Source organism: Pseudoliparis swirei, chromosome 5 (genome assembly GCF_029220125.1).
Source record: "Pseudoliparis swirei isolate HS2019 ecotype Mariana Trench chromosome 5, NWPU_hadal_v1, whole genome shotgun sequence".
NCBI classification, from domain to species: domain Eukaryota; kingdom Metazoa; phylum Chordata; class Actinopteri; order Perciformes; family Liparidae; genus Pseudoliparis; species Pseudoliparis swirei.
The window spans coordinates 4,613,016-4,638,539 of NC_079392.1; the positions used below are offsets into that span (position 1 = coordinate 4,613,016).

Sequence of the window (25,524 nt, forward strand, 5' to 3'; positions counted from 1 at the left end):
TCAACATACAAAAAAGTTTATTTCCAAATATATCCCTTTGCTTCCAATCGACAAATAGTAGTTGATCAATCAATGAAAACACACACAGAGTACACACACTTATGAACAACTGGTGTCAGAAAAAAATGTCCCCACGCGAGATAGCGATGATGTAATGAAATAAAATAAACACAACGATTGTAATAGAAGAGTCATAAAAAAAGTTTGTCCATATTCTCAAATTCACTTTGCCCCCCCCACACACACACACATCTTCCACAGGGGAATTATTATTACTAGAATATTAAAAAGCAATGGATAGAAATATGAAATAAAGTTTCTCTCTGGTTTTGGAGCACGAGGTCACCGCCCCCCCGCCAGAGGCGTCCTCGGGCGATATGTCGTCTTATGAGTCATCGATCCGGTCGCTGGTGTTGGCGTCAGCGCCCCGCGGGATTATGTCCACAGCTCTAACGTGTGACGATACATCGGCAATTCTTTAAGGCAATGAATATAAAATATAATGGTTCCTGCAGAGGGAGGCAGATCAACAACAGAGATATGAACGTATTGGATATGGATCATAACGTCGTTATTAAGAAGAAAACATAGGAGGGCTAGAAACCCTCACAGTTAAACATGCTGGTGGAGTGGTTTGAAAAACAATCCCTCGTGAAAAGAAGACAAAATGTGATCACATTGTATGTTTCTTTGAGAAATACAAAATGTACAATGACCCGTCACCGTGACTACGGTGGCGTGACGTCATCTTTTCGGTTTGCGTGTCATGCGGTAAACAGCTGGACACGTCTCAGTGGACGAGCCGAGCGCCGCCACAAAGATAATAATACAAATCCTACGTTTCATATTTCAAAAATTGTCTTTTCCTCCAGAATTAAGGTATTAATCCTGAAATGTCCCCACTGTGGGACTAATAAAGGAATATCTAATAAAGACTAATGAATGAATATCTAATAAAGACTAATAAAGGAATATCTAATAAAGACTAATAAAGGAATATCTAATAAAGACTAATAAATGAATATCTAATAAAGACTAATAAAGGAATATCTAATAAAGACTAATAAAGGAATATCTAATAAAAACTAATGAAGGAATATCTAATAAAAACTATTAAAGGAATATATAATAAAGACTAATAAATTAATATCTAATAAAGACTACTAAAGGAATATATAATAAAGACTACTAAAGGAATATCTAATAAAGACTAATAAATGAATATCTAATAAAGACTATTGAAGGAATATCTAAAAAATGAATATTTAATCTAATCTAATCTAAATTAACCTCGGAGGATATCGACAATAACAATTGTCACAAAGTTATCAGTTCATTATTAATATATTAAAAAACGTTTTTGCTGGAGTCCTGAAAAAAAGTCACAGGTCAAAGGTCACGCAGGTCAAAGGTCACACAAGTCAAAGGTCACACAGGTCAAAGGTCACAGCAGCCTGTCTGTGTTGAGAATGTCTTGGAGGAAGGGATGAGGTCTCGTTTCCTGTGTCCTCCTGCGCTTGACCTCTGATGTCCATTGCAGACGGGGAACAGGAGAGGAGAGGAGGAGAGGAAGTCAGACAGGGGAGAGGAGATGAGAGGAGGAAGAGGAGAGGAGGAAGACAGACATGAGAGGAGAGGATAGGACAGATAGATAGAGAGGAGAGGAGATAGGAGGAGACAACAGGAGAGGAGAGAGGAAGACAGACAGACAGAGAGAGAGAGAGAGGAGAGGATACAAGAGGAGAGGATAGAGGAAGACAGACAGACAGATAGGAGAGGTGATGAGAGGAGAGAGGAGGAAATGAGAAATGAGAGGAGAGAGGAAGACAGACAGAGAGGAGAGGAGAAGTGAGGAGAGGAGACAAGAGAGAGAGAGAGAGATAGAGAGAGCAGGAGAAGAGAGGAGAGGAGGGAGGAAGACAGAGATAGAGAGAGAGAGAGATCCATCCTTCTAGCAGCGTCTTCGTCCTTTAGTTCGTCCGGAGTTGGTAATCTGCCAAGAAACGTAACAGCGGATTAATAACTCATCACTTCCTTCATCACTTCCTTCATCACTTTGCATCAGCGCCAATAAATCCATGAACAGGATGTCCAGGAGAGATCTGCTGTTGTGACCTGATATCACAACATCGATATTCACCTCGTCTCCTTCTGAGTTATTTCATTCGCCGCCGTTTCAGACTCGACTGATCATTTCTAAAAATCTATTAATAAAGGTAGTAATACCGTAATCCCTCATGGGCAATATCATATTATTACGGTGCATCAGTACTGTGATAACAATATACGGCCAAAAAGATGTGGACATGTGTTAAAAAATTATATGTGTATAATAATTGGCATTGAACACTGAATTATTTTACTGTCGACAAAAACACGACCGTTCTAAAGTTTGGGGTCACTCAGACAATTTGGTGTTTTCCATGAAAACTCACTTTAATTTATTCAATGAATTTCAACATGAATATAAAAAATAGTCAAGACATTGACACGGTGAGAAATAATGATTTTTATTTGAAATATTAATGTTGTTCTCCAAATTTGTGGCTCAAAGGAAGGCCAGTTTTATAGCTTGTCTAAGCAGCACAACTGATTCAGCTGTGCTCAAAGAAAAAGGATCTTCAAGGGTTTTCTACCCCTCCGTTAGTCTTCTAAGGCGATAACACAATGTACCATTAGAACACTGGAGATGGGCCTCTACACACCTCTGTAGAGACTTCATTAAACACCAGAGAATAGTCATGTACACATTAACTATGTAGAGAGTATTTATGATTCATTTAATGTTATCTTCATTTAAATAAACCGAGCTTTACTTTGAAAAATAAGGACATTTTACGTGACCCCAAACTTCTTGTTGTGTTCTGCTCCTCAAGGTTCAAAGTCGACACCTTTAGTTACGATTAAATGCTCCATGATATCTGTTTTGGGGGAAACTATGAAACTATGCATTACTCCCAAGTTATTAATGTCTACCCAATCTGTTAAATATTAACATTTTCGCGACACATTGCTGATTGAAGACTCCAGTCGGCCGGTTTCATAGATGTAGAGATCCGGACCGCCGGCGGCTGCTCAGTTCATCGCTCATCAATAAGTCAGCGGTCCGTCTCCAGTGTCACGGGTTGTTTAATCAGTCTGAGTGTGTCTGTAGTGCGGAGGGAAACGTGACCCCCCCCCCCCCCCCATGTGCTGATGGTAACAATACGAGAAAGGTGATAGCCATCCAGCCCCCCCCCCCCCCCCAACTTTATCCCTCTTCTTTCTCTCACTCCTACACACAGAGAAATAATGGTTCTTAAACGTTTCTTGTGGTTCTATGAAGAGCCATTCTTTCGTTTGAGGCACCTTTATTGGTTCTTTAAAGAACTATTTCAGGAAATGGTTCTTTAAAGAACCCTGGTTTGAAAGGTTCTTTGAGACACCTTTATAGGTTCTTTGAAGAACTCTTTAAGTAAATGGTTCTTTAAAGAACCCTGGTTTAAAATGTTCTTTGTGGAACCCGAAATGGTACCTTAAAGAACAATTTTTTGAAGGTTCTTTGAGACACCTTAATAGGTTCTTTGAAGAACTCCTTAAGGACATGGTTCTTTTAAGAACCCTGGTTTGAAAGGTTCTTTGTGGAACCAGAAATGGGGCCTTGAAGATCCAGTTTTTGAAGGTTCTTTGAGACACCTTTATAGGTTCTTTGAAGAACTTTTTCAGGAAATGGTTCTTTAAAGAACCCTGGATTGAAAGGTTCTTTGTGGAACCAGAAATGGTTCTTCTATGGCATCACTCTGAAGAACCATTTTTGGTTCCAGATGGCACCTTCGTGTTTCTGTGTGTACTCGTCGCCCCTCGTCTTCCTCTCTTCTATCTCGCTGACGTTAGAAGGCGATCGCCCTGGGAGCACCGCGGCACGTTGTGCCCCCCCGACTCGTACCTCACATCCAGGTAATGGATATGACGGACGCTATCGAGTCGGGGTTCATCTGTCGGCCGTCGGGATCGGGCTTCCATCTCCGTCTCACTTCCACTTGTCACCAAGTGACTGAAGGCGGACCGCGTCGATATCTATCGGAGCTTTAATGTGGAAATGTGCAGTTATGTGAGATCTGCCGAAAACGGTCAAGTTAGCGAGTCTTCATGCCAATGAGACGTCAAAAGTACTTCCCCCCATTACGTCATCAGTAATACGACTTAATGTTTAAATGCACAACCATGTGTCAGTTGAGGGTTTAAAACCTGACAGACGGACACAATTCGATGTTTTCAGACAATTCCTGAGTGCAGCATTGTTGCAATGGACATTTTTTTTTAAAGTGCAACCTTCCTCAATGGAGGCATTTGTAGTCAGCTGGAGAGAAAGCCTCCTCCTCCTCCTCCTCCTCCTCCTCCTCCTCCGCCTCCGCCTCCGCCTCCTCCTCCTCCTCCTCCTCGGTTAATGAAGGGTGCTGAGAGGTGGAAAACTGCTGTAATGACCCTCTGGGCCTGTGAGCCAATCAACAGCGAGCTTAAAGCTTAAAGTCTCACCTGCTCTAAATGCAACGCTAGACAGTGCATGTGTCCTTATGTATGCAGCCTCTCTCTCTCTGTCTTCCTCCCTCCTCTCTTCTCATCTCCTCTTTTCTCTCTCTCTCTGTTTTCCTCTCTCTCCCTCTCTCCCCCTCTCTCTCTCTCCGTCTTCCTCCCTCCTCTCTTTTCATCTCCTCTTTTCTCTCTCTCTCTCTCTCTCTCTTTCTCTCTGGTGACAGAAGTTCAAATTTCACAAACACTGAACTGTGTCTTGGTGCTTATTTCTCTTGGTGTGTGTGGTTGTAAAGGTTTCCATCCTTGCCCCCCCCCACCCCCACCCCCCCCGTGTGGTATCACTCTGTGGCCCTGAGGTTATGGCTCACGGTGATAGGGGCCAGGTAATGGATATGATGGGTATGCATATGATGGGTATGATGGGTATGATGGATGTCACACAGCTAGGCCAACCCACTGAATAGAGAGATGCAGAAAGACTGATCCTGACACCTCATCTAATCTCAGGCTGACCTCGGGTTGGACTCGTGGGATTGGACTCAAAAAATCATAAAACAGCAAAACACAGGGTTCATACACACGTGGACCAATGGATTTCCATGACCTTTCCATGACCTATCCATGACTGTAAACCAAATTCCCATGACTGAACATCTTATGAAATCTCTGTGTATACATGAGAGCCGATAGTTTGATTGAAAGAATACATTAGTATATAAATGTTTATTATTTTCGTCAAACTGTATAAATTAACAGATTAATATAAAAAATGTCCATGAGTTTTCCCAAACTTTTTTTAAAAGGACTTTTCCAGGCCTGGAAATAACCTTTTTTTAAATTCCATGACTTTTCCAGGTTTTCCATGACCGTACAAACCCAGCTCTCCATAAGTCTCACACAATATAGGCAAGTTAACAACTTGGATGTGCGAGTATATTTCAGTGTGCTGGTTTCCTCACCTCCACTCTGTGTGATGTAGCGTACCCACGGTAACGCCTGGTACCCGCTCTTCTCGATGATCTTCAGGTAACGTACCTACGGAACAGACGAGTCAAATATCATTATGCATTTGTTATTACAACATATTTATGTATTAGTATATATATTTTTATATAAAGTATATATACATAATTATATATATATTTACACATATATTTAAAATGAAAATAAAAAATATCTAAATATTTTATTTTTAGAATTAAATATTATTTATTTTAAAATATAATTTAAATATATTAAAAAATAAAATATTTATATATTTTTATTTTTATATCTTAAATATTTTGTATTTAAATATTCTTTATATTATTTATTTTCCTCCATCAATAAAATCTATTTACATAGATGTTTTAAGTTTGAATCCCAATTAGTTTATTTTGACCTGGGATCAATAGATTTTCTATATTTCATCTGATATCAGAACGACCTTTAAAAAAAGTCAAAAAACGGTCAGAAGCATGTGTCTCTGAATTTGGTCATTTAAAAATGTTCAGACAAATTGTTCCTTCGTGGTTAAAGAAACTATGTTCCTACTTCTAAAGCTAAATAAACCATTTTAAAACCCAAGTAGATTATCAGGAATGCCGCTTACTAAAAAAGATGTTCTGCTTTTCTTCATTTTTAGTTTCAGGGATACATGTTTGTTTAAATCAGGAATATAATATATGTATTTATACATTTGACCAAAGCTGGCTGTGAATAAAGGGTCCCACCTGAATGCCAGACACGGTGAAATAAGGGATCTCAAAGTTGACTGTGATTGGCCTCTTGGCCTCCAGCTCTTCCCCGTCCACACTGGGGAGGCTGAAGTGCGCCCGCATCACGTACTCCTTCCCGCCCTGCAGGGAGAAGAGTTGAATAGAAGAGGAGGAGAAGTTAGAGACGTTAACGCGGGAAGAACGTTCAGAGGTTCACAAAGCCTCAAAGATGAAACAGGTGTTTGACTTTAATGAATACAATGTTGTTTATATCAGGGTTCACACACATGTTGACCAATGCATTTCCATGACTTTTCCATGACGTTTCCACAATCTTTCTATAACCTTTCCATGACCTTTCCATGACCTTTCTATGACCTTTCCACGATCTTTCTATGACCTTTCCATGACCTTTCTATGACCTTTCCAAGACCTTTCCATGACCTTTCTATGACCTTTCCATGACATTTCTATGACCTTTCCACGACCTTTCTATGACCTTTCCAAGACTTTTCCATGACCTTTCCAATACTTTTCCATGACCTTTCCATGACCTTTCTATGACCTTTCCACAACCTTTCTATGACCTTTCCAAGACTTTTCCTTGACCGTTCTATGACCTTTCCAAGACCTTTCCAATACTTTTCCATGACTTTTCCATGACCTTTCCATGACCTTTCCAATACTTTCCCATGACTTTTCCATGACCTTTCTATGACCTTTCCATGAACTTTCCATTACTTTTCCATGCCCTTTCCATGACAATCGATAGTTTGATTAAAAGAATAAATATTTACATAAATCAAACTGTATAAATGAACATGTGAATATAACAACATTTCCATGACTCTTCCAAAACCTTTGGGATTTAATCTTTTGTAAGGACTTTTCCAGGCCTGGAAATAAACTTTTTTTTTTAAATCCCATGACTTTTCCAGGTCTTCCATGACCGTACGAACCCTGTTTTATGTATAGTCATGGCAACATGGGACAACTCTCACGGGTATCACATTTACATCTACAATCCCACAGACATATTTCGGCTATAAACACAATAAAAAGCGTTAATCATTCTTCGCGCCAGCGATTGCGTAACACATCATCCGCTCGATGTGGTCAGTTAGTCTGTACTTTAGTTTTTACTGGCTGCAATTCAGTTACCATAACGACTTCAAAGTCCCTGAGAATGTGGCATCAAATCACTTTTAACATTTACAACGTGTGACTAAATAAAGCAAACGTCAAAGTTATAGTCTTGAAAAGATTAGATCCAACTCTCAAAAACGAATGTCTCATCAGGAATGTGTGTGCATACGTTGTTTTCAGCCTGCTTACTGCCCACACCCCTCTCTTAAAGAGACGGCGCCCCCTCTCTTAAAGAGACAGCGCTCCTCTTTTAAGGAGACAGCGCACCTCTCTTAAAGAGACAGCGCACCTCTTTTAAAGAGACAGCTCCCCTTTCTTAAAGAGACAGAGCCCCCTCTCTTAAAGAGACAGCGCTCCTCTTTTAACCCTCCTGTTACCTTTAGGGTCAGGCCTGGAAATAAACTTTTTTTTTTAAATCCCATGACTTTTCCAGGTTTTCCATGACCGTACGAACCCTGTTTTATGTATAGTCATGGCAACATGGGACAACTCTCACGGGAATCACATTTACATCTACAATCCCACGGACACATTTCGGCTATAAACACAATAAAAAGCGTTAATCATTCTTCACGCCAGCGATTGCGTAACACATCATCCGCTCGATGTGGTCAGTTAGTCTGTACTTTAGTTTTTACTGGCTGCAATTCAGTTACCATAACGACTTCAAAGTCCCTGAGAATGTGGCATCAAATCACTTTTAACATTTACAATGTGTGACTAAATAAAGCAAACGTCAAAGTTATAGTCTTGAAAAGATTAGATCCAACTCTCAAAAACGAATGTCTCATCAGGAATGTGTGTGCATACGTTGTTTTCAGCCTGCTTACTGCCCACACCCCTCTCTTAAAGAGACGGCGCCCCCTCTCTTAAAGAGACAGCGCTCCTCTTTTAAGGAGACAGCGCACCTCTTTTAAAGAGACAGCTCCCCTTTCTTAAAGAGACAGTGCCCCTCCCTTAAAGAGACAGAGCCCCCTCTCTTAAAGAGACAGCGCTCCTCTTTTAACCCTCCTGTTACCTTTAGGGTCAATTTGACCCCATTCAATGTTTAATGTCGGTGTTCTTTGGGGTCAATTTGACCCCAGGCTGTTTTTCACTGCGTCAAACATATAAGAAATATCAACTTTTTTATATATTTAAAGGGCTATTTAGGTAGTCAACAAACAAACATAAAGTACCTCACACTTAAACTTGGGAAACAATATTAATTCTAATAATTTTCTGGTGGTTTTAATTGCTGGGGTCAAACTAAAATATGTTAGTAAATGTGAAGGTAACAGGAGGGTTAAGGAGACAGCACACCTCTCTTAAAGAGACAGCGCACCTCTCTTAAAGAGACAGCGCCACATCTCTTAAAGAGACGGAGCCCCTCTCTTATAGAGACAGCGCCCCTCTCTTAAAGAGACAGAGCCCCTCTCTTAAAGAGACAGCGCCCCTCTCTTAAGGAGACAGCGAGCATCTCTGAAAGAGACAGCTCCATCTCATCAGGAATGTGTGTGTGTGTGTATGTGGTCTTATCTATTTTTGATTGACAGTAACTTGGCAACTAAAGCAAATAACCCAGTTGTAAAAAAAATAAATGTAAGAAATAATTGGAAACATTTTCTTCCTGATGGATAAATTGTGCGTTCATGCACGACTCCATCTGTCATAGAGAGAAGCCAATTTGGAAAGTGAGTTAAATCTAACCCATCCACACTGACTGCACTGAGCATATTTTTCTCTTTGCTATCAGGCAGAAGCTGTGGAACACTTTTATTATCTTTATCCTCGCTTCACACGGTTAAAAAACAGATTTATTCTTTTTGCGTGATGCACCACGTACCCGATAAAATGAGAAATCTGTGAAAGATGAACATATTCATGCTTGTGAAAGAGATGAAGGCAAATTGACTCATTCCTACAAAAGGTTCATATCCAGTGGGTACGGAAAGTATTCAGACCCCTTTAAATGTTCACTCTTTGTTTCATTGCAGCCATTTGCTAAAATCAAAAAAGTTCATTTTATTTGTCATTAATGTTCACTTAGAAACCCATCTGGACATAAAAAAAACGAAATGTAGAAATTTTTGCAAATGTATTAAAAAAGAAAAACTGAAATATCACATGGTCCATAAGTATTCAGACCCTTTGCTCAGTATTGATTAGAAGCACCTTTCTTTTTTAATATATTAGCAACAATTTCCATTTTTCTTCTTTTTCTGTCAAGATGGGATGCTGAGTGAACATTAATGAGAAATAAAATTAACTTTTTTGATTTTAGCAAATGGCTGCAATGAAACAAATAGTGAATAATTTAAAGGGGTATCTTATATATCTTATTCGATCGCTGTGAGGTTTTAAAGTCAGCGGCAGTATGATATATATTTATATATATCTCTTAAAATAACATATATTTATATATATATATATATATATACTTTCCGTACCCACTGTACGTATTTTCCCTATTATAAGAGTTATGTTTGTGTACATAACTGTACGGAGCTGAACGCTGGTGGTTGAGTCTGTTTATGAGCTTCTATCAAATATTAGAGAATCAGTAACTTCTTTTTTAATTGCTTCTTAAAACCCATTTTTATAGAATATAGTAGAACAGCTTTGAAGTGATGTCATCCGTTTATGCAGTTCTTTGGTTCCCCTATTTTAGTTAATCTGTTCTTCTTTATTTTGTATTCTCCTCCTCCATTTGTTTGCCTTGATTCTCTGTAGAGCACTTTGTAAACCCTGTTTTCAAAGCTGCTATATAAATAAAGTTATTATTATTACGAGTTGAGTACGGTTCCCCGAGAGAACAATATGTTTTATTTATAGTGTCCAGATGTTGACAGTGACGGAGAAAGAAGTGCTGCAGAGTCCCACAATGCAATGCGTCACCGGTAGGAGCGATTCTCAACGCTCCTTGACAGACTGAAGGTGTAACGAATGACTCACTGAGGAGGTATCTGAACATGACGGATGAGAGGAACTTTCTCTTTTCTGTTATGGTTTTTGATGGCGAAGTAAAGTAAGATGTGAGCGTGTGTGTTATGTGTGTGTGTGTGTGTGGGGATGCAGATCATAACGTGATAAATGGCTGCTGTCTAATACGTGTCTGACTCATTTTTCTGACAGTTGGACTGATTAAAGCTCATGCAGATACGAGGTGGGGGAAAAAAGTACTCAGATGTTTCATTTGAGTAAAAGAAGCAATTTAAAGTCCTGGATTCAAAAGTACAAAAGTATTAATGTGATTTGACATTTGTCTGCATTAATGTGTGCATCTCTTGTCATGTACTTTATATGCTGCCAAGTAGCTTGTGAATAAAGTTACCCAAATGTGTTTTCTATTATTAGTATGCATCGGAGAGGGGACTTTTTATTGTTTTTATCAAATAGATGTTGAACAAAAAGTGCAATATGCACCTCAGAATTGTAGCGAAGTAGAAGTATATAAACATAAAAAATGGAAAGTAAAGTACAAATACCTGTAAATTGTATCGCTCAAGTAAATGTAATGTGTTACTTTGTTAAATCGTACTGACGTCGACTTTCAAACCTCTCAGCGGTCGAATAAGACATATATAATAATGATATATATAATGATATATATATACTATTATATATATCTATCTTTTAAGCATTATATATATATATATCTTATTCGATCGCTGAGAGGTTTTAAAGTCAGTGGCAGTATGATATATATATATAATATATACTGTATATACATATGTATATATTTATATAATATTCTTTTCAGATATATATATAATGATATGAACAGAATATATATATACATATATATATATATATAGATGTATATCTATATATCTTAAAAGAATATATATATATATATATCTTAAACGATATATATCTATATATCTATAGATATATATCTATTTAGAACCGTTACAAGTCATCAACGTGTTGTGCTTCATGTATTTGTGGCACTAACGGGGAAGGACTTGATGTTCCACTGCACCACGCTCTTCTCGGGGACCCACTTGGCGCTCCCGGTGCTGGTCTTGAATTTGGGCGAGTCGGCGTCGCTGGGCACCGGCACCAGGATGGACACGTTGTTGGCAGTGGACCGCGTCTTAAAGTTACTCCGGGCCTGTGGACAACGAAAGGGAGACAAGAGGTCGAATGTCATCGGAGGCCTTTAGAAAAGAAACTCCAACTCCAAATGCTCTCTCTTAAAGAGACAGCGCCCCCCATTTAAAGATACAGCACCCCTCTTTTAAAGAGACATTGCCCCTCTCTTAAGGAGACAGCTCCATCTCTTAAAGAGACAGCGCCCCCATTTAAAGATACAGCACCCCTCTTTTAAAAGAGACATTGCCCCTCTCTTAAGGAGACAGCTCCATCTCTTAAAGAGACAGAGCCCCTCTCTTAAAGATACAGCACCCCTCTCTTAAGGAGACAGCTCCATCTCTTAAAGAGACAGAGCCCCTATCTTAAAGATACAGCACCCCTCTCTTAAAAAGACAGCTCCATCTCTTAAAGAGACAGAGCCCCTCTCTTAAGGAGACAGCTCCATCTCTTAAAGAGACATGGCCCCTTCTCTTAAAGAGACAGCGCTCTCTTCCAAAGGGACAACAAGTTTGTGCTCAGGTGATCAACGCTCTCAAATATAGGAACAACACATGAATCAAACTTAAACACATATTTAAAGTTAATTATTTTAAAAAAGCGTTAATCCACCCCGTGAAGTATACGTCATAAATACTAACAACAGGTTTTCAGTGAAGGGGGGCCAGAGGAGTGGATAATGTGTGTGTGTGTGTGTGTGTGTGGGGGGGGTTCTTATACACGTCTTCATGTGTGTGTGTGTCACTCATCCTCACCTTCACCTTGATCTCCACACGGCTGTGGGAGAACTTCTCAATCACGCTCTCGATCCATATGAGAGGCTTCACCTGTCAGGAGAGAGAGAGAGAGAGAGAGAGAGAGAGAGAGAGAGAGAGAGAGAGAGAGCGAGAGAGAGAGAGAGAGAGTGTTTGTTCAAGGGAGATAATCCCCAAGGATCACAGCCATCACATATCCTGCGGTTCATTGGACGGCTTGTTCAGGAGGATACGGCAACATGAACCGCTACTTGTCTTGAAAACATGTTAATAACTTTTAAAAAACCGTAAAATGTCTTAAAAAAATTATCATAAAAGATACATTACGATATTTACCGAGGCGAGACGTGTTGCAGTTGAACAATGCAATATATCAGTAAACTTCAGAGATTAACATTAACCCCTTAGAAAAGAAAAATAACAGTCAAAAATACACAGTGTATTTATAGTTATGTTGATATTATATCTGTGATAAGCCAATATCGGCAAATTTCTCCCACATTATCACAATATAAAAGTTGAATATGTCTGTATTTGAACTTTAGTGTGAGACACATATGAAGTGTGTTCTTGGCGTGGCTGGTATGCAGTGTGTGAGTGTGTGTGTGTGTGTGTGTGTGTGTCCTCACCGAGGTGTTGAGGCGGTATGACATGAGCTCGCTCTCGCCGTCGGGGGGGATGAACGAGATGGTGCGGTCGTTATCGAAGCGCGACAGACGGACACACTGGTGAAACTTCACGTCCTCCAGTTCCACGGTCTTACTCTTCTCTCCTGACACACACACACACACACACACACACACAAAACAGATTAAGAGCCTTCCATGCAGCCTCAGGGAAATCAAGGTCAAGGTAATGATGACAAACATTCACTCTCACACTCTCTCACTCTCTTACACACACACACACACACACACACACACACACACAGTGTGTGTGCCTTCAATGTGCTGCCATTTCTTCTGAAGCCACACTGACACATGCACTAACACACATACAACACAGTAAAAAAAACACAGTAAAAAAAAGAAGATAAAACGACTTTTTCTATTTCTATTTCTGTGGAATAAAATCCTCCCTCTAAACTAATGCAGGTCGTTTATTACGGTCTCATTTTGTGAAATACACCTCCAGTGAAGTCTTTATGCCAATGAGATGTCGCAATAATCCCAACACCATATCATTAGTAATATGACTTAATCCTGAAATGTTCAACCATGTGTCAGTTGAGGGGTTTAACACCTGACACACACACACACACACACAAACACACACACACACACACACACACAAATTCAATGTTTCCAGACAATGACTGAGTGCAACCTTCCTCAATGGAGGCATTTGTAGTCAGCTGGAGAGAAAGCCTCCTCCTCCTCCTCCTCCTCCTCCTCCTCTGTGGTTAATGGAGGGTGCTGAGTGGTGGAAAACTGCTGTAATGACCCTCTGGGCCTCTGAGCCAATCAACAGCGAGCTTAAAGCTTAAAGCCTCACCTGCTGTACTTATGTATGCAGCGTCTCTCTCTCTCTCTCTCTCTCTCTGTCTCTCTCTCTCTCTCTTGCTTGTTTCTCTATTGATTTTGCTTTGGTCTGTGTGTGTGTGACATTTCCTCATGCCTGAGAGGGGACTGGCTGAGGTCAGATCGGGGGGGGGGGGGGGGGTGACAACACGAGAAAAACTACAAGGCAAAAAGCAGGAAAGTCCTTTAGAGCAACGGTCCTAAACCAACGGTACCGGTCCGTGGGTCACTTGGTACCGGGCCGCACAGAAAGAACGAATAACAACATTTTGATATTGATTTTCAAGGTCGAAAAATTGTATTTATAAAAAACATGACCGGATACAACCGTCTGAGCATCTGAGCCTCTTGACACATGTCACGGTTGTTTTTTTACGCACTTTATATTTGATTTTATGCGCGGTCCTATCATTTTCCGACGTCATATTTGTCGCCCAGATTGTGAAAAATATCATCCTATACGAATCCGGTCCGTGGCACGATGAAGGTTGGAGAGCAGTTTTTTCCGTCTCTCTATTTCGGTTTGTTTTTCCGTCGGTAGCTCACACACAGCTGCTGCACATGCGACGAACACGAGGAGAAGAAAGGTCGTACGGGGCAACCGCTCGGACCTCAGGGGAGACGTGTGTGTGTGTGTGTGTGTGTGTCTGTGCACAAGCCAAGTGGGGGAGTGAAGAGGCAGCAGTGTCCCCTGTGGTTCACCTTTAAGGCTGCTTTAATATACAGCGGCAGACAGGAGGGACTTAATCTGTTTTCTGTCTGCTGTGGCTCAGAATAAAAAGAAACAAAAGAAACACGGGGAAGCCTTTGATGAATGTCGTGTGGAAAATGTGTCTTACAGTGTGTGCTGTACTACCACCGAGCCAAGGGGACTGACACCGACTTCTTAGCGTTTTAAAGGTCAAGGGCACACGGTCTACGACTCCTTTTGTTTGCCGATTACTCATTGATGTCGTTGGTTCCACCTTCTCAAAAGTGAAGACGGGAAACATTACCAGAACTGAAAATATTGGCGTTAGTAGGTAAGATGTCACCGCGGGGGACATTTACTCAGCACATTAATTGGAATATAATCAGCAGATTAAAAATTCTTAATAACCTCAATCTCAGCTCAGACTGTCCTTTAAAAGAAATCATCTTAAGTAAAAAATAAATCTTCAAATCCACACATTAAACAAACAACACCTCTGATAAGTAGGAAGTAACCTCAGGGACATATACAGGACTGTCTCAGAAAATTAGAATATTGTGATAAAGTTCTTTATTTTCTGTAATGCAATTAAAAAAACAAAAATGTCATGCATTCTGGATTCATTACAAATCAACTGAAATATTGCAAGCCTTTTATTTTTTTTAATATTGCTGATTATGGCTTACAGCTTAAGAAAACTCTAAAATCCTATCTCATAAAATTTTAATATTTCCTCAGACCAAGTTAAAAAAAAGATTGATAACAGCTGAGTGTTTGTCAAGGCTCAGGAAACCCTTGCAGGTGTTTGAGTTAATTAGACAATTCAAGTGATTTGTTTAATACCCTACTAGTATACTTTTTCATGATATTCTAATATTTAGAGATAGGATATTTGAGTTTTCTTAAGCTGTAAGCCATAATCAGCAATAAATCAGAATAAAAGGCTTGCAATATTTCAGTTGATTTGTAATGAATCCAGAATGCATGACATTTTGTTTTTTTAATTGCATTACAGAAAATAAAGAACTTCATCACAATATTCTAATTTTCTGAGACAGTCCTGTATATACATATATATATATATATATATATATGTATATATATATATATATATAACATATATATACATGTATATATATATATATATGTATATTTATATATATATATATATATATGTATATATATACATACATATATATATTTATATATATGTATATATATATATGTATATACATATTTTTAGATACATATATATATACAGAGTATATTTCTATATTAAAAAAATATATATAAATATATATATATAAATATACATATAGTGTTTCTCTTCACTGACGGATGTCTTTCGTGCACCAGGTTATATGAGTGTGCACCAGTTTCAAACTATACGATGACATTTCTAAGTTCCATATCGTGACAATTCTTCTCATTGTCCAGCAGAGGGCAGCGTTAAATTACTTATGAATGACTTTCTCACATTTTTTAAGCATCCAGCTGTGATAACATGTACATACTAAATGCCAAATGACTGTAAAAGTATATGGAGAAAAAAAAAGAAAAAGAAAGTTTTACTGCTCAGGATGAGAGGGTGACGCATATTTTGATATATGTGTAAACATTCATATATGAGTGCGTTCGTAGCTCTATCTGTCGGTGTGTGTGTGTGTGTGTGTGTTTGATCGTTATTTCGCATCATCTTTACTGATGATGTGTTTTTTTTCCCAGACTGCAAAGCACAGCGGGGGGGGGAGGCGGGGGGGGGGGTGCTGCATATACAGGATATCCACAGACCCTCAGCCTTCATCTGCAGGGCTGTAGCCCGGGGTGAGGATTAACTGAGAGGGGAAGAGGCTAGACAGTGATGGAGCCTTCTCCCCTTCAGTAACGAGTAGTAGGGGGGCAATGAGAAGTGAAGGCAGAAGAGAGGAGAGGGAGATGAGAGGGAGAAGGGGAGTCAGGAATAGACTAGAAGGGGGAGATGTAGCAGTGGGAGACGTTATTACGGAAAGTGGGAAAGGAGGAGAGGAAGATGAGGAAGATGAGGAAGGATGAAAGCTAAACTGAGAGGGAGAGAGATTTGCAAAAAGAGTGGTGGGCTTTAGACGGGAAGAGGAGCTGCAAGTGGAAATCTGAGGGGGAGTTCAAGGCTAGTGCTCGACTACATTTTGGTGTTTCAGCATTACTCGAACAGAGTTCAAAAAAGGCACATTTTTATCGAGGGTAAAATATTTTCTATTTAAAATGCAACGCGACGGTTTAATAATGTCAGATCTTGAGACAAAAGAATAAATGTAAAAAATAATCCTCAATGTTACACTCGTATCAACATGTGATTGCACAATAATGTTGATATTTGTTGAGCGGGTAAGTCAACTCTACCGCTTCCTCAATCCCAGCATGTAAAACCTGCGTGACACGGAGTTTGGCTCTCTGTTACTTACTGCCTGTTATTTCAAACAGCACCTTGTCGTTGAGGCCCAGTCGGAGCTCGGGCATCCCCGACAGCATCACCCTGAGCTTGATGTTTCCCACGATCTCGCTGCGCAGCACGCTGCCGCTGGCGTTCACCTGCCGACGGGAGAGAAACGCTCGACTTTAGAACGAGAGAAGTGTTCATTCGAGAGAAGTGTTCATTTACACACGTTGACAAACGACACCCTGAAAAATAATTGTTCTTGTTAATTTGAGTATTTTTAGATTTCTAGAAATTGTTCATACATTTAAATTTTCCAGACATTGTAATTTTTTTTGAAATTTTTATTGTTCTGACACTTTAATTTCCCAGACATTTTAATTTTTCAGACATTTTCATTTTTTTACATTTTAATTGTTCTGAAATTTAAATTGTTTTGATATTTTAATTTTTCAGACATAAAAAAAAAAGAAGATAACTTGTAAATGTTTCTCTAACTATACGATGATGTCATATGTGCAGTTAAATGTGCACAAAGTCCAACTGAAAGAATGTTTTTTTTTACTTTTGTTTTGCTTTTTATGGCTTTATACATTGTATTGTATGTGAGTATATTCAAGTAAAAATAAATAAATAATTGTTCCTAATCAAAAAATATTCTGATATATTGTAGAAATACAATAGTGTACTATTTCTACATTGGAAAATATATTATTTTAAGTAATCATGATGGATATGGTGATAAGAGATGAGGCATGAAGTACAAAATAAACGTCTGGGATGCATTACTGTGTACATTGTCTATTTTCTAGAAATCATGACATTGACATAGAACAAGAGTGTGCTCACCAGGAGATTGACGGACTCGATGACGTCCATGAACACTTCGTTCTTCCTGTACTTGATGCCCTCTGACCTCCAGGACACGGCGTTGGTGACGGTGGCCGGAGGTCGAGGACCTCCGATTTCTAATTTGTGGCCCTGTTGGGTGATGTACCTGAAAGAGGCAGAAGGGAGTTGTGACACGCGTCAAACTGTTTTTAATTCAGCGATAAATACGAATCAAATATTTTTAATCTCCTTTCAAGACTGTCACCTATAAAAATGGAGGCTCATGAATACAGTAAGGCTCTTATATTGAAGAAAAATAAAAGAAGGTTGGTATTCATGTAGATATGAAGATGAATTGAGGATATAATTAGAAAATGGATATTTCTATTGACACATTGTGACTGATAATACATCTTACATGATAATAAACTACTAAGTGTCCGTTCAAGATGGTTACCTATGAAAAGGAAGGCTCATGGAGGCTCATCAATAAAGTAAGGCTCTTATTTTGAAGAAAAATAAACTGAAAATGTGCATAAATTAGCTAATCTAGTGTGAATAAATTAAAGAAGGTTGGGTATTCATGTATATATGAAGATGAATTAAGGATATAAACACATTGTGACAGATAATATGTCTTACATGATACTCAACAACAAAGTAAGGCTCTTATTGTGAAGAACAATATACTGGAAATTAGCAGAAATTAGCAAATCTAGTGTGAATAAATTAAAGATGGTTGGTATTCATGCAGATATGAAGATGAATTGAGGATACAATTGTAAAATGGAGAATTCTATATTAACTAAATATCTTACATGACAATAAATCTTACATGACACTAAACTACCAAGTTTCCTTTCAAGAATTAAAATAAGTTAGCAAATCCAGTGTGAATAAATTAAAGAAGGTCGGTATTCATATCGATATGAAGATGAATTGAGGATGTTAATTGGAAAATGGAGATCTATATTAACACACTGCGGTAATATGTCTGACATAAGTGTCGCTCGGGCGAATAAAAGTCCGACATCAAGCGTCTTCGAGACATTTGAGCCACGAGGAGACGCCAGAAAAAAAGCTTGAATAGGTTTGGATGCTCGGATGCTGAGAGTCCCGCTCCATTCTGCTTCCCATAACATGCATGTATTTGATCCATTGCTCATATAAATATATCGATCGGTGCAATCAATAATAACCTGCAAGTGGCTTCAGCCTTAACAGTGGTAAAAAACAACAACACTTTCTCTTTATAGTTATACCAGCATATATATATATATATATATATATATATATACAGTATATCTCCGTCCATCCCCCTCACAGTGGGCCGTCTCTTAATGGGCTCCGGCTGCGTCCTGGGAGACGTGAGGAATTGTCACGAGGATAAGGAGGCGGTACTTAAACGTCACGTGACCCCCCCCCCCTCCCCCCGACACGTTTTTTATTTATTTTTTTGCTAGCTGTTTCTGGATGTTTCTGCAGCAGCCCCCCAAAAAACAGACCTGTCGAGGCGGATGCATGCAGACACGGGACTAGTTTTCGGAGTGACACTGTGCTCGTGATTCGTAGCCGATTGTGTGAGGTATTTATTTTCGGTCGACTAAATGCAGCAACGGGAACGCCGTGTTCCATATGCCGTTTCTAATTTGAGAGACGGGTTGCACAAAGTTATGCACAGGTCACACAGCAGAAGGTATTAATAATGTCGTCTGTCTTACTCCACGGACGCATTTCCACATCGCACTGCGCTTCTCAGAAAGTAGTGTGCGTCTGTGTCATTGATTCAACCGGTTATTACAGTGTACTGAACCAAAATAGTACTGAAAAAACGGATTTCTTTGCTCAAATAACAGATTATTCTGTTTTCTTATTCTCTTATTGGTATTTGATACATATATATATATATATAATATTGATCAGTGCCATCAATAACAACCTGTAAGTGCCTTTAGCCTTGACTGTGGTAAAAAACACTTGAGAAAACTGATTTATTTGTTTAAATAACACATTTTCCTGTTTTCTTATTTTCATTAAATGTTTTTAAACTTGTAAAAACACGTTTTTTGTGTGTGTTACTTTAAAAAAATAAATCTTATCTTTTCAGTTGATATATAGTCATATGGCATGGTCGGGAAATTACGGAGCAAAATCATAATTAATTTAGAATTCTAATGTTTCTGTGCACCAGATGAATGTAAAGGTCAAATATTCACTCTCTTTTAGCTCCATTTTTGGTCTCTACCAACTCTTATTGGAGATATCTGGCTCTGTTGTGGCTCATTGTTCACGCCTCTGTCCACTTTCAAGAGTTTCTTCCCTTTTTCCCCCTTGTGAAAGTTTTGTTTTCTATTTTCTTGTGAGTTTTCCCTGCTCCGATGTGAAAGGTCAAAGGTCAGGGATGTCGTATGTGTACAGATTGTAAAGCCCTGAGGCAAATTCCTAATTTGTGATATTGGGCTGTATAAAATAAACTGACTTGAAGTCCGAAGAAAAGAAGAAGCTGAGCAAGAAGTTTAAAGACTTTGTTTTGAAAGGTCTTGGGTCAACGGCAAAAAAGAAAGCGCAAGATAAGCACGTTTTGGATTGATCGACAGATGGAGGCTCGATGTTCTCCTTATTGGGTTTTCGGTCCCGGTTCCTCTGGCGGTGCCGGCAGATAAAAGGCGGCGACTGGCGGAGCTCGAGGTCGACGTCGGGTTGTTTTGTCGCTGTTTTGTTTTCCCCTGATTCTCCTCAGAAATGCTAATTTGAGAGGATGGAGAAGTGGCGGTTGGCAGCAAAACTGACAGATTAGCATCACAATAGCAATCACAACAAACACACACACACACACATGCATGAAGGTTCATACGAAGACACACACACACACTCTCACACACACGTGAACAGATTCACATGCATCCCTGCAGTCTCTTGCTCCGTCTCTTGCATCTTCCCACACATGCAGACAGGGAGATGAAGTGAATGTGTGTGTGTGAACTGTGTGTGTGTGTGTGTGTGTGTGTGTGTGAGAAGTGACTTTTGTGCGTCTCCTTGGAGAAGAGAGGAGATGGGATTTTCTGTCTGAGAGTCTCGAGTGTGTCCAGCTGACAGTGTCATTGTGACTGAGTGCCAATAGGAGCCTGGTAATTATCAGACACCAAACACACACACACGCACACACACACACGCACACACACGCACACAAGCCGTCGTGCACAAACAGCAACACAAAATGTATCATCCATCAACAACAAAAAATCACCTTTGAGATATTAACCCTCCTGTTACCTTAGGGTCAATTTGACCCCATTCAATGTTTAACCCTCCTGTTACCTTTATATTTACTGACATATTTTACCCTCTGGGTCAATTTGACCCCAGCAATCAAAACCTCCAGAAAATTATTAGAATTAATATTGTTTTCCAAGTTTAAGTGTGAGGTACTTTATGTTTGTTTGTTGACTACCTAAATAGCCCTTTAAATATATAAAAAAGTTGATATTTCTTATATGTTTGACACAGTGAAAAACAGCCTGGGGTCAAATTGACCCGAAAGAACACCGACATTAAACATTGAATGGGGTCAAATTGACCCTAAAGGTAACAGGAGGGTTAAAAGAGTAAACGACGCAATGTCGAATGTTTCAGAGACAAATGTTCCCCGATTCCCTGGAGGCGAAGACGATCACGTGAACACGCGGATGCCGTCGGGTTGTCGTGGCGTCGCGCACGGAGCGTCGAGCCTTTCCCTGGAAACTAATGCCTCCGAGGAGCCGGAGGGAGGGAGCAGAACAACCCCGTGTACAGCGCAAACACAAAACACCTGGGAGGCCCCAGAGTGGAGCCGCTCCCGTTCATCGTCGCTTCAGTCGCCGGCTGAACCGCCACGAATTAAAAACTAATAACAATAAAGCAAATGAGCGAGTGGTTGTTTTCTGATCGATGACACAGTTCCCACCTGAGCAGATATGGGTGCGGTTGAATATCCTCATCGTTACACTCTAAATGACCAACGCACACAATGGAGTCACCTTTTGTTTCACTTGTAACAGTGTTGAGCTTTTGTTATGGTGTAGGAATAATGATTTTAAGAATAACGAGAACATTTCCAAAGAAATTTAGATGGTGTGGCTACTACTTTATATACATGTATATTATATACATTATATACACTACCGTTCAAAAGTTTGGGGTCACTTAGAAATGTCTTTATTTTTCAAAGAAAAGCACTGCTTTTTCAATAAAGATAACATTAATCAGAAATACCCACTATACATTGTTAATGTGGTAAATGACTATTCTAGGTGGAAACGTCTGGTTTCTAATGAAATATCTCCATAGGTGTATAGAGGCCCATTTCCATCAACTATCACTCCAGTGTTCTAATGGTACATTGTGTTTGCTAATCGCCTTAGAAGACTAATATCTGATTCGAAAACCCTTGTGCAATTATGCTAGCACAGCTGAAAACAGTTATGCTGGTGATATAAGCTATACAACTGGCCTTCCTTTGAGCTTGAAGTTTGAAGAACAAAATTAATACTTCAAATATTAATCATTATTTCTAACCTTGTCAATGTCTTGACTATATTTTCTATTCAATTTTCAATTCATTTGATAAATAAAAGTGAGTTTTCATGGAAGACACAAAATTGTCTGGATGACCCCAAACTTTTGAGCGGTAGTGTACATACATATATATATATATGTATTTATGTATATTATATACACTATATACATACATATATACTTTATATATATATATATATATATTAGGGCTGTCAGCGTTAACGCGTTAATCTATGCGATTAATTTGGCCGCGATTAACGCACACAAATATTTTAACGCAATTAACTTCCGGTGTGCGTTGAAGTTTTTGCACTCCTGTGAGTGGCAAGCCGCGGCAGTCCGCCTCCTTCCTCCCGTCTGCTCCTCGATATTCACAGAGAAGCAGAGGGCGACGTGTCGGTGACGCGGGGCGGAAGGTGCAGGGGACTTTTTGTTGTTGCTCCGCTCGATGCGCGCGCAGACGCGCCGGCATGGAGCTCTGCGGCGAGACGGAGAGCCGAGACTTGTGAACGACACGTGGAGACAGAGTGACATGCTGCTGTAGAGACGACCAACAACAGACCCCTGTTTAGTTTAATCAAAGAACAAAGACGTCTTTAAGGAAAGAACCGTACATTACTTCTGCTGTAATCTGGCGCTATAGAGAACATGACAGGGGGGCGGGGCCTCACCCTGATAGAATGGTGGGGAAACACTGGGATGTGTCACATGCAAAAGACTTTAAAAGGTGAATTTACATGTTTTTGTAAAATCGAGAAAATGCCCCCAGACTCCAGAGGGTTAACGTGACATATGTGTCAGTTTACCAAGGCCACTGGTTCTGCTGCTGTTCAGTGTTAAAGATGACAGGACCAATGGGGTCTCTAATACACCTTTGTTTACTAATCTGGATGTTTCACTGAAGAAACAATTTATCATCCACGATATTAAATACCTCGCTGGCACTTTATAGGTAGGAGCCTCTTTGAAAACACAGCTCTGTTTGAAGTTTTGTCTTTAAAAAAGAATACAATTAAACAAGTGTCTAAAATACATGCTGTCTGAAGGGATTACTCGTTCATTTAGAAGATTTAGCCTTTAGAAGAAAAAAAACTTTTAATCGCGATTAATGAATTTCAAAATGTGCGATTAATTAGTTAATTTTTTTTAATCGATTGACAGCCCTAATATATATATATATATTTATGTATATTATATACACTATATACATATATATATATGTATATATATATATGTATGTATATATATATATAACATTAACGGGAGTGAGATGTGTTAATGAGGTCAGTTTGCTTCTGCCTGCCTGTGTAGGGGAGAGACACAGAGAGTGCAGTGGAAGGGATCCTTCCTTCCTTGCCTCCTTGTCTCCTTGCCTAGTTTACTTTCTTCCTTCCTTCATTCCTTGCCTGACTTCCTGACTTCCTTTCCATGCCTCTTTTCCTGGCTTCCTTCCCTTGCTCTCCTTCCTTCCATGCCTTCTTTCCTTCCTTCCTTCCATTTCTTGTCTGACTTTCTTCCTTCCTTTCTTGCCTCCTTGCCTGGCTTCCTTCCCTTCCTCTCCTTCCTTCCATCACTTCATGTAGTTTTCTTACTCTTGGAGGATCTTGCTGTCGGTGGTCTGAGGGAAGCCGAAGTCCATCACTTCATCCATCAGCTCGTACACCGTCACAAAGTTGTCCCGAATGCTCTCCTCCTCCAGCTCCTTAAAGTACTCCTTAAATATCTGCGGACACACACACACACACACACACACACACAGTTTGACAAACACTGCATGTTAATATTATAAGAATATAAAAGTTATTTAGTTTTTGTATGTTGGGAGAGAAAGTGTACACTTTATGCCGTCTGCTTGCCGGATTCAAAAAGCATAGGCACAGCATCAGATAGATATACTATGTATATATATATATATATATATATATATAAAGAAACTTTAATGTATTTAATATATACTTAACATGCCAATAGTACATTTCAAATATACAGGACTGTCTCAGAAAATTAGAATATTGTGATGAAGTTCTTTATTTTCTGTAATGCAATTCAAAAAACAAAAATGTCATGCATTCTGGATTCATTACAAATCAACTGAAATATTGCAAACCTTTTATTCTTTTAATATTGCTGATTATGGTTTACAGCTTAAGAAAACTCAAATATCCTATCTCTAAATATTAGAATATCATGAAAAAGTATACTAGTAGGGTATTAAACAAATCACTTGAATTGTCTAATTAACTCGAAACACCTGCAAGGGTTTCCTGAGCCTTGACAAACACTCAGCTGTTATAAATCTTTTTTTTTACTTGGTCTGAGGAAATATTAAAATTTTATGAGATAGGATTTTAGAGTTTTCTTAAGCTGTAAGCCATAATCAGCAATATTAAAAGAATAAAAGGCTTGCAATATTTCAGTTGATTTGTAATGAATCCAGAATGCATGACATTTTTGTTTTTTTAATTGCATTACAGAAAATAAAGAACTTTATCACAATATTCTAATTTTCTGAGACAGTCCTGTACTATCAAAGAAATGTACTTTCTGCAAATATATAAAAAAATATATTAGTCACGCTTTCACCTTATTTAAAAAAATTAACTTTTAACACACTTAATAATAATAATAATAATAATAATAATAATTGTACTGTAGTATATACTTTCAAGAAATATATTTAAAGAAAAATATACTTTGTCTAAGTTATGTGGCAATTACTTAAATGTACTTCTTAAAATATATTATATATATAAACATATTTTTGGGTATATTTCAAAATGTTCATGCTCTAAATTAACATGTATTTAAAGCACATTTGACAAATGCAGAGTTTAAATATTCAAAATGTTTTTGTATTTAATCAGTAAACTTATTCATGCTATTATTTGTATATATTAACAGTGTATACATGGTGAGTTGATAACAGAAGTGAGCACAAGTAGCAGTAGTTAAAAACATTTTGAATTAAGAGTCTCGGGAAACCGTGACGCACCTGTACGATCTTATAAAGAAAGGAGTAAACCAGGGAAGCGTTCGCGTTCTTCTTCGTCATCGCCACCACTGAAGAAGACTGTTAAGAACCAACTGTAGAAATACAGACATTAACAACAAAGAGATATGGAGCAAAACATCTATTAATACTGAAGGTGCTTATGAGATTGGTTGCGTTCACACCAAAAGCGTCACTCGAGCCTCAGAGGGGGCGGGGCTTATCTCTGTGGCTTTACTCCGAGGAAACAGTTAAATAACTCTTTGCATTTAATTATTGTTTATTTGAGTGTAGAAATATTGTACATAAGAAATGTTCTCTGATATAACATAAATGCATATA

At 38.8% G+C, this 25,524-nt stretch overlaps 1 protein-coding gene across 1 annotated transcript in view; it reads right to left on the minus strand.

Moving 5' to 3' along the window:
• Window positions 1–25,524, minus strand: part of ap1m3 (adaptor related protein complex 1 subunit mu 3) — a 38,615-nt gene continuing 13,091 nt past the window's right edge. The window contains exons 3-12 of the mRNA XM_056413853.1: window positions 25,186–25,253; window positions 23,786–23,916; window positions 17,658–17,805; window positions 16,837–16,963; window positions 12,814–12,956; window positions 12,185–12,256; window positions 11,293–11,451; window positions 6,225–6,350; window positions 5,472–5,547; window positions 1–1,993 (exon numbers count right to left, since the gene is read on the minus strand). Coding sequence (XP_056269828.1) covers window positions 1,971–1,993; window positions 5,472–5,547; window positions 6,225–6,350; window positions 11,293–11,451; window positions 12,185–12,256; window positions 12,814–12,956; window positions 16,837–16,963; window positions 17,658–17,805; window positions 23,786–23,916; window positions 25,186–25,253 — 1,073 coding nt within the window. The 3' untranslated portion in view covers window positions 1–1,970. The remainder of the gene's footprint in view (window positions 1,994–5,471; window positions 5,548–6,224; window positions 6,351–11,292; window positions 11,452–12,184; window positions 12,257–12,813; window positions 12,957–16,836; window positions 16,964–17,657; window positions 17,806–23,785; window positions 23,917–25,185; window positions 25,254–25,524) is intronic.